Source organism: Malus domestica, chromosome 02 (genome assembly GCF_042453785.1).
Source record: "Malus domestica chromosome 02, GDT2T_hap1".
NCBI lineage: Eukaryota > Viridiplantae > Streptophyta > Magnoliopsida > Rosales > Rosaceae > Malus > Malus domestica.
Genome location: NC_091662.1, coordinates 19208723 through 19223442, shown reverse-complemented (window position 1 = coordinate 19223442; position 14720 = coordinate 19208723). Strand labels below are relative to the sequence as shown.

The window sequence follows — 14720 nt, the reverse complement described above, 5'->3', positions numbered from 1 at the left end:
TGTCGAAGAAAGGTGACCCTCCGTGTTGAGGGGCACCCAGATGATGGTTGATGTCCACAGAGGCAACGAGCTCCCGTGTTTGAGTACGCCTAATTTCATGGAGCGTCTTAAAGAGCTTCTCATACTACTCCTGGAGGATCTCATTCTTCATTGCAATCTTGTTGTTCTGAGCTTCTAGCTCATCGACTTTAGCTTGAAGAGCAACCCTCTTTCCTTCCTTCTTTCGTTGCTTCGCACTAGGTGCAATAAGGGTGTCATTCTGTGTGTTGTGGCTTCCTTCGCTCCCCATGTTGGAGAGGGATGTCTGGTCAAAAGAGAGTGTACAAATGGTGGAAACCAGCTTGACAAAGCTGAAGAAAGTGGGAATAAGTGTCGTTCCCACAGACGACGCCAAATGTTGATGCACAAAATCAGTGGGGACTTTAGTACAACAGAAAATGTTAAGTTTGTGACCTTCGCTAGATTGCTCCGGTCACTAGTATGGGTAAGTATGCAAATGGATAGAGACAAGGAAGCAAACACAAGATGTACGTGGTTCACCCAGATTGGCTACGTTTACGAAGTAGAGGAGTTCTCATTAATTGTGAAGGGTTTGCACAAGTACATAGGTTCAAGCTCTCCTTTAGTGAGTACAAGTGAATGATTTAGTACAAATGACATTAGGAAATATTATGAGAGAATGATCTCTATTTATAGAATAGAATTTCTAGTTTCATTTTGACATTGACAAATGTCGTGTTGTGATTGGCTTCTGATGTTGACACGTGTCGCGCTATGATTGACTTCTGATGTCGACACGTGTCGCGCTGTGATTGGCCTCCTGGTTGGAGGGAAACTCTTATGGGTCCTTGACGGTATAACGTTGACCGGTGCTCAATAGTTTCAGGATTGGTCAAGTATGGTACAAACAATGTTCATTTTTATTTCTCTAATTTTCCTTCGTTCATTAATTCAATTCAATTCAATTGGCAAAAATAAACATGGATGTGTTGGGGGAGAAAACTTGTGTGTGAAAATTATTTATTAAAGCAGTAAACTGAACTATAAAATCTCAATTCAAAAGATAAAAACACAGAGTATTGGTTACAATTCACATACATCATTAAAATTAGAGCAAAATTGAATTGGAAGCTTGCAAACCAGACTATTTTTGTGCAAAACACTTAACTTTCATCCCAAGTTATTACAAACGAAACCTTCACTAGTTGGGGGAAACACGCAGGTTGTGAGTCTCATATATCCCACATCTTGTACCAAACTTGTAACTAAAAAGAACGTCTCGTATATGCTTAACAATCCAATAATGTTGGCCGTTTTTCGGATCCACATCACGTTGGAATTCTTTCAGCATGTTCACAAAGCGAAGAGTTGTTAGATTTCGGAGATGGTGGATGCTGGAGGGCATCTCCTTCAGTTGTGTGGAGGGTCCTATTTGTAGCTCTCTGAGGAGAGGCATAGCCCCATTGTCTATAACCAATGAATTTAGCCCATCCAAGTCCCTAAGTTGTAGCACCTCCAGTTTCTGAAACCCTCGTTCAAAATGCAGCTCCACGCGGTCATATACCTTGTACGAGAGTCCAAGCTCTAACCGATAAGGTAGATTTTGAAGGGCTTTTAGTGGGGAATCTCTCAACCTTGACCAGAAAATCTTTAGCTTGACTAGGTGTTGAAGCTTTGGAATCCAACTTGGCAACTTCTCTAGACGCCCCTTCAGGTAGAGGATTCGAATAAATTCTGGTGGACTTGAAATGGATTGCAGACCCAGGACTTCATCTTCACTTATCGTACTTAATTCTAGAGATTCGAGGCAGCTCATGTTTTCAACCGAAGCGCAATAGAACCCTTCCATCTTCACTTTTCAAGTTTTTTAGGCCCAACTTTCTCAGCTGCCTTAGCTTTCGGGGTGCTTTGATCAGATTGATCCCTCCATGATTTGCCTCGACATGGTACAGTTTCTGCAAAGCTTGCAAGCATCCAATACCATCATCTATCTTCACTCCTCGTTCGGATTTAAGACTAAACTCTATGTTGTAGTCATGGTAGTATCCCAAAAGATGTCTCAACTTAACAAGCCTTTTGATCTCAGCTGGTATTTCGTACACCAGAGACTGTTTTAGATCCAGGGTTTCTAAGCTTTGCAGATTGCATATAGACTCCGGAAGCAACTTCCCTTTCGTATTCCTTAGGCTTAGGTACTTCAAGAGATACAAATACCCAACAAATTTCGGAAGATAATTGAGTGGAGCATCTGTGAAATCCAATACTTTCACAAGTTTTAAGTTTCCACTCAATGTGTTGAGAAAAGATACAGGCCATTCTACTTGGTTGAAAGTAAATATAGAACGGATATGAGACTGTGTAATGCTTCCAAGGGCTTCTGAGGGACTGCTGTCTATCGAGAGACGTCGAGTTACAGGCTCAAAAGTGGACTCATCTTCTGATAACATGTGACAGAAGCTTGAATCAGCACCCTTTCTTCGGAGGACTTCGCGCAAAAGATCATGAACACGACAGCTTCTAGCTTTTCCATCAATGTAAACTTTCGACACTTGAACCAGGTTTCTATGGATTAGCTCAGTCAAGTATTCCTCTCCAACCTCTTCCAATGTCTTTCCCTTCTTCAATTTTACAAACCCTTCAGCGATCCACAACCGAATCAATCTTATGCAACTAACCGAATAGTCCTCAGGAAAGATGCCAAAGTATAAGACACAAGATTTGAGGTAATACGGTAGATGATGATAGCTGAGGTATAGGATTCTTGTGAGGCTTTTAAGATGGGGATTGCTTTCCAATTCGGAACTGAGGCTATTATATAATCTCTGCCATTCATACAAACCTTTAACTTGGGTCGACAGCAGACCACCTATGGAAACAATTGCCAAAGGTAGTCCTTCACATTTCTTAACAATATTAAGAGACAACTCCTCCAAATCCGGAGGACAATTTCCCTCCAATTCGAACTGAAACGCCTTTTTGCAAAACAATTCCCATGCCTTGTTTGGAGGCAGAAGTTTCAAGGGATGGACATGAATAAAACAAGTCCTTATGCAAAAATCAGCAACATATTTCTTCCTACTAGTGATCATTATTCTTCTACCTTTATTATCTGGTAAAGCATGTTCTATAGCCCCCCAAAAGTCTACTTTCCATACATCATCAAAAACAACCACATACCTCTTTTGCTCCAAATATTCTCTCAATTTGCGAATTAGAGCCTCCTCATCCATTGTGTCAATCCCCTTGGGGGTAAACTCCTTCCTCGCCTTGTAGAATTGCATTATCATCCTCCTCAAAAGATCCTCCACCTTGTCAGACTGAGACACCGTGAAATGCACCACCACCTTTCCCATTGTCATAAACTTTCTTGGCAAGAGTGGTCTCCCCGAGTCCTCCCATGCCAACCACCGAAATCACTTCGCGCCTCGACGCTTCATTCACCAACCAACCAATTAGCTCATCTCTGGCCGATTCAACCCCCACAACTTCAGCTTCCTCAATGAAAAGGGAAGCCACTCTAGGGTCGTGCCATGGAAGAGTCTTTTCTCCAAAGTCAATGGAATTAAATCCATATCTTTCACTTCTAGCCTTGATTTCACTAACCAATGTTTTCATCCCATCAATTTTTTAGACAATGTCATCTTTCGTTCTCATTTTCTTCAGAAACCAAACCACCGTGGGGACAAAATGAAAGAATCCAGAGTCTTGATCATGCCGCGTGACTCAAAGCAAGTATTCATCAACAATATCTTCTATGCAATAAGCTGCTTCCCGTACTTGTTTGACCCAAGTTTTGATACTGTCATTGGCCATCTCGTCATCTTTTGTTGCAGCCTTAGCGTCTGCATCCTTAAGGAATGATCGGATGCTCTCGATCTCATCTCTGATGAAGCCCACTTCAGAGCGCGCGTCTCTTGCAAGTTTGGCCTCTGCGGTGAGTAGTAATGAGATTAACTTATCAATCACAAAGCATACAATTGCTTCTGCCATTCTGCCCTCTGCTTTTTTGGCCGGCAGCATTGCATCATACCAGCAATCTCATGGCTCAACTCAGACGACAAAGTTGACTTTTCTGGCTTCCACCAGCTTGCAAATGTCATTGACTAAGCAAGCTCTATTTTAAATTGTGTAATCCATCCATCAAATTGCGGAGACCTGACCTGCTTCATTTTCAGTAATTATTAATTAATTCATGACTTGTCGACGAGTAAGACCAGCCAACCTTTTAGGACTTGTTTTGGAGGCCATTTCGTTGTTTAGTCTTTACTTTCCTTGTAACTTCAGCAAAAATAAAAACTAAAAACAAAAGGGTTACCAAGCGAGCAAGGTGCTAAATTTCAGATGTTCAATCTTGTCCCAGTCGCAACTCGCAAGCCTTCTGAGGAAATCTGGAACCTGATCAAAGCTCAGTTTGCTCCGGAAATCCATTTTGTTCAAATACATTTTCCAATTGCTCAAAGAATTCATTGGAAAACAAAGACTTGTTCAATATTATGAATCCTATGCTGCTGTCAAGAAGTATTCTTTACTAATTTGCAATTTCAAAGTACAGTGGGATCCAACCTGGTAAGAACAAGACCATAGGGAGCTTGGCATGCTTGCGTGTGCCAGACTCTGCAGCGTTTTGTGCTCCCTGCGAAATGCAAAACCTGTAAAAAATTCATGGGAAGATTACACAAAATTCTTCAAACGGTGACTTGGAGAACTCGATGCTAAGTTTTCTCCTTCTCACTAAGTATTATGATCAATTAGAAGTTAGAAAATATGCAGCCAATCTTTGCAGGAAATCTCAACCGTTTTACATGACATGGATTGTAGACCAACAAATACAATTGTTAGACATCAGCCAATCAGCCATTAATGGAGTGATTAAGGTTTGTGATTAAAATTTAAAACCTTATTGTTCAAGGACGTAATGCATAGAAAATCTCATGTGAATTAAAACCCTCACGTGCTAACGATGAATGCTGCTAATGTTATGCAGATCAGACACACGGAGTCATTCAAGTACGGGTTAAAGAAGTCTTAGTTTGATTTCCTCCTCTTCCATACTGGAAAACAACTTACATGACGCAAGTTTATCGCTATAGTAGCGTCACATGTCAATAAATTAAAGGCATACGAACAAAAACTTTTACACATCTTCATTTCATTCAAACAAAACGCTACTATAGCAATAAATCCGTGCCGTATAAATCCTTCTAGTCGTGCCGACCTCAAAGAATTGGCCAATGAGACGACCAATTCTCCCTACAAAATTCATAGAACTAGAAGGACAGAAAGAGTAGGCACCTGGGGACCCCACACCTGACATGGCCCACACCCTACAACCCCTCCACTCTGCTTCCATACACCACACTTTGCATGTGACCGCCTAACGAGTAGCTCTCATTTTTCCATTTTTTAATTACACGAACCCCGTTTTTCAAACCCCATTTTTCAAATTTTATAATTTTATTTTATACCAAAAACACCAGCAAAATTACAAAGTAGTTCAAATCCTCACCTAAGCTGCTCCAGCTTACAAGTTCATCTCTTCAGATCGGAGAGCCCAACCAGAGCCATGAAATCCGCTAATCCGACGGCCATTATGCTTCTCATCGCCATCACTGCCACCGCTGCCGCCGCCGCCACACCTACGGCAACCCAATACGTCAATCACACCGTGGGCGGAGCCACCGGCTGGTTCTTCAACTCCACCAGCAACTCCTCCTTCACAAATTACTCCTCTTGGGCCGCCACTCAGACCTTCAATCTCGGCGACTACCTCAGTAAGCTAATTAATTAACCTCTAATCACAGTTAGACATAACTAGTGCTAATTAGCCTATCACATTTTGTATTTTTCAAATTATTTTTGTTAATTTTTATTTATTTATTTATTGTAGTCTTCAATACTAGCACAAACCAGACGGTGATCGAAACCTACAACCAAACGACATACCGTAGCTGCTCAATGGACGACGCGTCGGACGACGACACGTTCGAGTACGGCGGCGGAAGCAATGCATTCGGAGATTCGCAGGTTATGGCCGTGCCGTTGACCCATAAGGGTCTCACATACTACTTCTCCAGCGCCGGAGACGGCGTACAGTGCCAGCGTGGCATGGCATTCGAGATCCAAGTGAATCAAGGGCTCGGATTGCCGCCGGTTCTCATGCAGCCTCCACCTCCGCCGTACACTTCCCCGCCGCCTGGTTCCGAGTCGGCTCAGACGCCGCCTGGTACTGTCGCGGAAACTCCGCCGAAGGGGAATGGGGCATTGAGAAACTGTCCTAACGTGCGCGAGGGGTTATTTGGGTTTCTTGCTTTGCTGCTTCTTGTTAGGCTGTGAGAGGGGTGAGGATAAGATCGGTATTTTGATTGTTGTTGTATGGGTAGTTTTGTGAGGAGATTTGTTTTCTGAAAATAAATTTTACGCGGTGTTTAGATGGAGAATTTCTAATATTTATAACAAATACCGTCAATTCATGGAATTTATAGAATTGAAATTGCGAATATTGGATAAATACGAATTAGAAAATGATGAGAATTACAAATTGCTTGTGTAAATAATTTGTAATTGTATCGGTTGTTGACAAAATAATAATAATAATAATTTGTATGGCTTATGTAAAATACATGACATTATTTCAGCAGTCTTACAAAGGGCATGTAGTAATTTAACCAATTCTCAAGCAGTTTTATGATCCCTCACAAAAAAAGGGTGCGTACTACGAATTCTCAAACAATAATACCAATTACTTTGGTTATTCAATTTAGGAATAGAGATTTACTTGGACAATTATTGTTTATTACATGCAGTTACTGTTCGTTTAATGAGATTGAGTTGCCTATTGCCTAGAGGGTTTTCCTACATTGGAAGTGCTCTTAAGGTCACCTCCAACTAAAAGTGTAACATCTCACATTGCCCAGGAGAGTGGATCATGTAAACCTTGTATGTATATTCTCATCTCTACTTAGCACAAGGCCTTTTGGGAGCTCACTGGCTTCGGGTTCCATCGGAACTTCGAAGTTAAACGAGTTCACGTGAGAGCAATCTCATGATGGGTGACCCACTAGGAAGTTCTTGTGTGAGTTGTTTCTCGTGTGAGTTCCCAGAAACAACTCACACAAGAACTTCCCGTACCCACTGGGAAGTTTTCGTCTAAGTTCCTAGAAACAAAACCGTGAAGGCGTGGTCGGGACCCAAAGCGGCCTAAAGCCCTGCAAAAAATTATTTTTAAATGAACAGTATCAGACCATATTCATATATAATCCCCAACCTGAGCTAAACATAAACCCTCGATAATTTATTAGTTTTAATTTTATATTTTAAATTTATTGGTTAATTTAATTAAACTTCTGTTAAATGCTTTCAAATCTAGTTGTTGAGTTTAAATTTACAATTAAGGAACTGGGCCCCATAAAAGTGGCTAAGAGAAGAGCTACATTTGGCTAGCCTGATACCTCTTTGGCCAAATAATAGCATGGTGGGCTTTATAGAATTATAGCCCAGTGATCGGTTGGAGATGAGATTTTTGACAAATCAGGCCATTTTTTTATTTTTGGACCCTTAGCCATCTCCATTGAAGATGGCCTAAGCAATCCTACAAAGTTAGAAGGGCATATATGTAAGGGAATTTATCACAAATGATATCTGAAATTGACCCCACCATTAAAATGGTCTCTAAAATTAAAAATCGATCAATATAGTCTCTGAAAATAGGTGTCGCAAATCATTGTTGTCCTTTCGTCACAAATTTGTCAAAATTTCTATTATGTGCTAATATGTCACATAAATGGGTCCCACGATTTTTTTATTATTATTACAAATGGTCTCTGAAATTAACCTACACCATCAAGATGGTCTTTGAAATCAATGATGAAGCCTAGGATTGGATGTTGGTATCGATGAGGCGAGGCTTAATTAGGGGCAAGAATTTGTGTGGATCGACATGCACGGCTGCTGTTTTGGTGGTTGCAGCAGTAGTTATGGCGGAGGATGCAACAGAACTGGCTTGTTTGAGTTTTCTTTTGTTTCGATCTCAACTTTTGGTTGGGCCACTGTTGTTTGTTCGTGTTTTTTCTTTTTGGGCCTTTTTGTTGTAAATTTTGGTCCTTTGTGTTGTAAAGTTTGTTGTTGGTAATGCATGTTACCTTGGATCAAAAAAAAAAAAAAAGTCAGAATGGCATATATGTAATGTTGTAGTAATTCAACAACTCCTCCAAGCAATTTCTATGGAAACTGGAAAATATGGCCACAACGCGTTTAGGCTTAGTTTGACATGGTTGTGTTGCAGAAATAATCACTTTTAAAATGCCAACGGAAGTTGGCCTAACTGATAAGATTTATGTTTTGTGTCGCTCCACTAAGATTCGAGTCTCGTTGTCAGCAGTATTAGTTGGTACGGATCTGTAAATTTCAACGTAAATTTATACCGGTGGCAGTTGACAATTAAGTAACACACATATCTCCTTATAAGTCGAGGTTGTGATTATGCCCTACCAATGGTAGTGAGATCTGTAAATTCCTACGCAAATCCATATCGGTGACAACTGACAGTTATGTAGCACGCGTAAATCCTTACAAGTCGAGGTCATGAATATGAGGTGGTGAGAGTAACCAATCCCTCTCTAAACTTTTTGTTACAAAAAAAAAAAAAAAAAGGTACACTTTTAAAATTGTGTGGTAAATCAGTTGTGAAAACAAAAAAAAAAACAACAACAACAACAACAAAGCCTTTTCCCACTAAGTGGGGTCGGCTATATGAATCCTAGAACGCCATTGCGCTCGGTTTTGTGTCATGTCCTCCGTTAGATCCAAGTACTCTAAGTCTTTTCTTAGAGTCTCTTCCAAAGTTTTCCTAGGTCTTCCTCTACCCCTTCGGCCCTGGACCTCTGTCCCGTAGTCACATCTTTGAATCGGAGCGTCAGTCGGCCTTCTTTGCACATGTCCAAATCACCGGAGCCGATTTTCTCTCATCTTTCCTACAATTTCGGCTACTCCTACTTTACCTCGGATATCCTCATTCCCAATCTTATCCTTTCTCGTGTGCCCACACCTCCCACGAAGCATCCTCATCTCCGCTACACCCATTTTGTGTACGTGTTGATGCTTCACCACCCAACATTCTGTGCCATACAACATCGCTGGCCTTATTGTCGTCCTATAAAATTTTCCCTTGAGCTTCAGTGGCCTACGACGGTCACACAACACGCCGGATGCACTCTTTCCATCCAGCTCGTATTCTATGGTTGAGATCTCCATCTAATTCTCCGTTCTCTTGCAAGATAGATCCTAGGTAGCGAAAACGGTCGCTTTTTGTGATCTTCGCTAGATTGCTCCGGTCATTAGTGTGGATAAGTATATAAATGGATAGAGATAGGAAAGCAAACACAAGATGTACGTGGTTCACCCAGATTGGCTACGTCCACGGAATAGAAGAGTTCTCATTAATTGTGAAGGGTTTACACAAGTACATAGGTTCAAGCTCTCCTTTAGTGAGTACAAGTGAATGATTTAGTACAAATGACATTAGGAAATATTGTGGGAGAATGATCTCGTAATCACGAAACTTCTAAGTATCGGAGTGTGGTGTCGTCTTGACTTGCCTTATCTGTCTCATAGGTAGATGTGGCATCTTCTCTGGAAGTACTCTTCCTCCATCCAGGGGTGGTATCTTTAACTGGTGGAGATGCACAAGGTAATGTATCAATTTCACTTGAAGCTTACTTGTAGTTTCAGGCTTGGTCAAGCGCGATACAAACCATGTAGTAGGAGTCCCCCAAGTCGCCGAGTTAGGGGGTCTGCTGAAAGAGGTGACAGACAAGGTAAGCAATCAGAGCTCCGACTGATTGTTCACCTTCTCCCCATCTTGCAGCAGCATGAAGGATAAAGAGAAGAAAAATGAGAAGAGATGATATGAGATACTTTTGCTTTTGAAGAAGTAACTTTCCACAGGCTTATTCTTGAACTGAGCTTGAGGGTTTTCTGGTTTCCTCCAGAGTATTAAGGCCGACTGAAGAATTTGAGGGTCAAAACAAGTCCATCAAATCTAGAGTACGTTCCACCCTGCTGATATGGGATACTTTTGCTTTTGACAGAGTAATGGATGTATCGGCACGTGTGCTGTTACGCTTGTCTCCACATGCTTCCTTGTATCCTTCGCACTTGCCCTATTTGTTCCTCAAGCAGATGCGGAATCTTCCCTGGAAACATAAGATGTTGAAGATGAGTACTCGAGAGCAATGCCAGGTAAGTAATCAGGTAAGGGGTTCCAGGCAGTCAGTTCCTGGCTGGAAGCTTAATTCCAAGTGCTGACTGATTGCTCTCTTTCTCCTTGTCTTGCAGGTAAAAACAAGGCCAAAAGAAAAGACAGGGAAAAAGCATGATATGGGATACTCTTGCTTTTAACCCTGATGATATGAGATATTCTTGCTCTAGTATAGCTTGTTTGCAGAGGTATTATCGGGGGGAAAGAAAGCTGAATATTTCGAAAGGCTTCGTTGGGAGTGCCCTCTTAGATATGATGAAGGGTTGAGCATTTTTGCAGGTCTGCCTATCCGTTGGGGATGGAGGTCGACATATATAGGAGTCTCCCTAACAACAAGTAGTAATGCTATTCCTTTACCCTGCTTGGTCATAGCACGGTAGTGGGAACTGCCAGTTTCACATGTTTTAACTCTGTCAGAGCACTTTGAAAAGGTGGTCTGTGGTATCTGGCTCTCGAGATTCGGAGAACGATGCCTCTTCGATTTTTGAGAAAGCAATCATGCTGGGGGTCTGACTCTCGAGATTCGAAGAGCAGTGTCTCTTCGATTTTTGAGGAAGTAATCATGTTGGGAGTCTGGCTCTCGAGATTCGGAGGGCGGTGCCTCTTCGATTTTGGAGCAAGCAATCGTGTTGGGAGTGTTGTCTCGAATGTGAGTAAAGGTTGGGCATGTTTGCTAGTCTACCTTGCCACGAAGCACAAAGGTTGACACACAGGGACTTTCCAATTATCCAGCAATGGTACTGTTCCTTTACCTTCTCTTCGATTTTGAGAAAGTAGTCATGTTGGGAGTCTGGCTCTCGAGATTCGGAGGACGGTGCCTCTTCGATTTTGGAGCAAGCAATCTTGTTGGGAGTGTTTTCTCGAATGTGAGTAAAGGTTCGGCATGTTTGCTAGTCTACCTTGCCACGAAGCACAGAGGTTGACACACAGGGACTTTCCAATTATCCAGCAGTGGTACTGTTCCTTTACCCTTGTGGGTAATAATATGGTAGCTAGACCTTCAAAATTTATGTGTCTAAACTTTTGTTAGTGCTGTTTCTTTGCTATTCTTTTACCTTTCTTGGTCAGAGCGATGTAGTGGGAGCTGCAAGCTTCACGTGCTCAACTTTGGCAGAGAACTTTGGCAAAGTTATCTGTGGTACCCATGAGCTATTGTTGCGTGTGGGAAGTGGGTGATTGAACAGTAAGATTCATGTGCTTTCTACTTCACCAGAAGTCTTCGACAGAATGCCCATAATTTCTGCAAAGCTGAGTGTGCGTGTGACAGGTGCTGACAAGGCTAGAAAAGTAGGTGCCTCTTCAATTTCTGAGATCGGCCCTCGTGGTCTCTGAGCAGCCCAACTTTTGAGAAAGCGAGCGCCTCTTCGATTGATTCGGAGAACGATGCCTCATCGATTTTTGAGAAAGCAATCATGTTGGGGGTCTGGCGTGCCTCTTCGATTTTGGAGCAAGCAATCTTGTTGGGAGTGTTTTCTCGAATGTGAGTAAAGGTTGGGGATGTTTGCTAGTCTACCTTGCCACGAAGCACAGAGGTTGACACACAAGGACTTTCCAATTATCCAGCAATGGTACTGTTCCTTTACCCTCTCTTCGATTTTTAAGAAAGTAGTCATGTTGGGAGTCTGGCTCTCGAGATTCGGAGAACAGTGCCTCTTCGATTTTTGGAGCAAGCAATCTTATTGGGAGTGTTTTCTCGAATGTGAGTAAAGGTTCGGCATGTTTGCTAGTCTACCTTGCCACGAAGCACAGAGGTTGACACACAGGGACTTTCCAATTATCCAGCAGTGGTACTGTTCCTTTACCCTTGTGGGTAATAATATGGTAGCTAGACCTTCAAAATTTATGGGTCTAAACTTTGTTAGTGCTGTTTCTTTGCAATTCTTTTACCCTTCTTGGTCAGAGCGATGTAGTGGGAGCTGCAAGCTTCACGTGCTCAACTTTGGCAGAGAACTTTGGCAAAGTTATCTGTGGTACCCATGAGCTATTGTTGCGTGTGGGAAGTGGGTGATTGAACAGTAAGATTCATGTGTTTTCTACTTCCCCAGAAGTCTTTGACAGAATGCCCAAAATTTCCGCAAAGCTGAGTGTGCGTGTGACAGGTGCTGACAAGGCTGGAAAAGTAGGTGCCTCTTCGATTTCTGAGAGTGGCCCTCGTGGTCTCTGGGGAGCCCAGCTTTTGAGAAAGCGAGCGCATCTTCGATTTCTGAGATCGGCCTTCGTGGTCTTTGAGCAGCCCAACTTTTGAGAAAGCAAACGCCTCTTCGATTTCTGAGATCAACCCTCGCGATCTCTAAGCAGCCCAGCTTATGAGAAAGCAAACGCCTCTTCGATTTCTGAGCAGGCGCCTCTTCGATTTCTGAAGCTCCGTCGAGTGCAGATTTTTATAGGGGCTGGCATTAAGTTCCAAAGCACACTTGAATCTCCACCAGTAGAAGCTTCATTCTTGCACTTCTAAGATCTTGATTTGTCCGACCTCTTCTCTCTTCAACACCTTTGAAAATGTCTGGCCCCTCCGACCGTCATTTTGACTTGAACCTTGTTGAAGAGGCAGCCCCGCCTTCTCCAGACAACATATGGCGCCCATCCTTCGTCTCCCCTACTAGTCCTCTTACCGTTGGGGATTCTATGATGAAGAATGATATGACCGCTGCGGTGGTGGCCAGGAACCTTCTCACTCCTAAAGATAACAGACTACTTTCCAAACGGTCTGATGAGTTAGCTGTTAAGGATTCGCTGGCTCTCAGTGTTCAGTGTGCAGGTTCTGTGTCTAATATGGCCCAACGCCTATTTGCTCGAACCCGCCAAGTTGAATCATTGGCGGCTGAAGTTATGAGTCTCAAACAGGAGATTAGAGGGCTCAAGCATGAGAATAAACAATTGCACCGGCTCGCACATGACTATGCTACAAACATGAAGAGGAAGCTTGACCAGATGAAGGAAACTGATGGTCAGGTTTTACTTGATCATCAGAGATTTGTGGGTTTGTTCCAAAGGCATTTATTGCCTTCGTCTTCTGGGGTTGTACCGCGTAATGAAGCTCCAAATGATCAACCTTTGATGCCTCCTCCTTCTAGGGTTCTGTCCAGTACTGAGGCTCCAAATGATCCCCCTCCGGTGCCTTCTCTTTCTGAGGCTCTACCGATTGCTGAGACTTCTCCTAAGCAACCTTTGTGAAGGCTCCCTCTTGTGTGTTTATTTTGACTCATGTATATGTACATATTTGTAGCTTATCGGGGATATCAATAAATAAGATTTCCTTCATTTCAACGTATTGTGTTAAATACACCAAAGCCTTCTTCGCTAAGTTCTTTGAATTTTCTTTTGTTGAAGCTTGTATGTTGAAGCTTTCAGAGTGGAGCATGTAGGTTGGGGTAGTGTTCCCTTAATTTCCCGAGTGAGGAAAACTTCTCGGTTGGAGACTTGGAAAATCCGAGTCACTGAGTGGGATCGGCTATATGAATCTTAGAACGCCATTGTGCTCGATCCTGTGTCATGTCCTTCGTTAGATCCAAGTACTCTAAGTCTTTTCTTAGAGTCTCTTCCAAAGTTTTCCTAGGTCTTCCTCTACCCCTTCGGCCCTGAACCTCTATCCCATAGTCGCATCTTCTAATCGGAGCGTCAGTAGGCCTTCTTTGCACATGTCCAAACCACCGTAACTGATTTTCTCTCATCTTTCCTTCAATTTCGGCTACTCCTACTTTACCCCGGATATCCTCATTCAATCTTTCCTCTTCTTAACAAATGTTTTTTTTTTGTTTTTGTTTTTTTGTTTTTTTGTTTTTTTTTTTTTTTTTTTTTTGAAAACAAAAAAAACAAAAACAAAAAAAAAACATTTGTTAAGAAGAGGAAAGATTGAATGAGGAATTTGAAAGGAGAGGAACGCAGAGTAAAGTGAGAAAAGTGAACTTAATAATATTTACCCCATTTTACCAAAATCTTAGCATTAAAAAATATTTAAAAAAGAGAGCAGAAATTGTCCTAAAAAATCAAAGGAAAAATAATGAAAAAGGCTTGAAAACTTTGAGTTTTAACGATAAGGATAAAATAAAGAGTAAAGTGAATAGTACCAGGATTGATTTTTTTTAGTGTAAAAAAGTGATTTTTTATTAAAGTGAACAGTACCGGGAGCTTTTCGTTAAAGTTTCGAAAAATCAACCGAAAGGGGGACTTAGCATTCATTTAACATTATCAAGACCTTTTTTATATAAAAAAAATTAAAAAAAAACAATCACAATTGAATGTGTTAAAATTCCAAAAAAGTATAGAGAAATACTTAGAAATAAGACAATTTCTTATCTTGGGACAAAAATAGGACAAACCGGCCATGCACAAGCCATGCACACCATGTAAAAAACCGAAACTACTAAAATACCCACATATAAATACTAAAAATCATCAGCACATTGCATCATTGTTCTCATTTAGAGGAAAGGGATGTCGAGAGAGCTCTGTGAGCTCTGGGTTT

At 41.8% G+C, this 14720-nt stretch overlaps 1 protein-coding gene and 1 pseudogene across 1 annotated transcript; one reads left to right on the top strand and one right to left on the bottom strand.

Moving 5' to 3' along the window:
- Positions 1 to 1037: 1037 nt before the first annotated feature.
- LOC103405776 (disease resistance protein RPM1-like) lies at positions 1038 to 4151 on the bottom strand (annotated as a pseudogene).
- Positions 4152 to 5221: 1070 nt separating this feature from the next.
- LOC103405764 (early nodulin-like protein 18) lies at positions 5222 to 6475 on the top strand. Its single transcript, XM_008344789.4, has 2 exons — positions 5222 to 5771; positions 5888 to 6475. Exons 1-2 carry the CDS (start codon positions 5564 to 5566, stop codon positions 6331 to 6333), a joined length of 654 nt encoding a protein of 217 aa, XP_008343011.2. The 5' UTR covers positions 5222 to 5563; the 3' UTR covers positions 6334 to 6475.
- The last annotated feature ends 8245 nt before the right edge of the window (positions 6476 to 14720 follow it).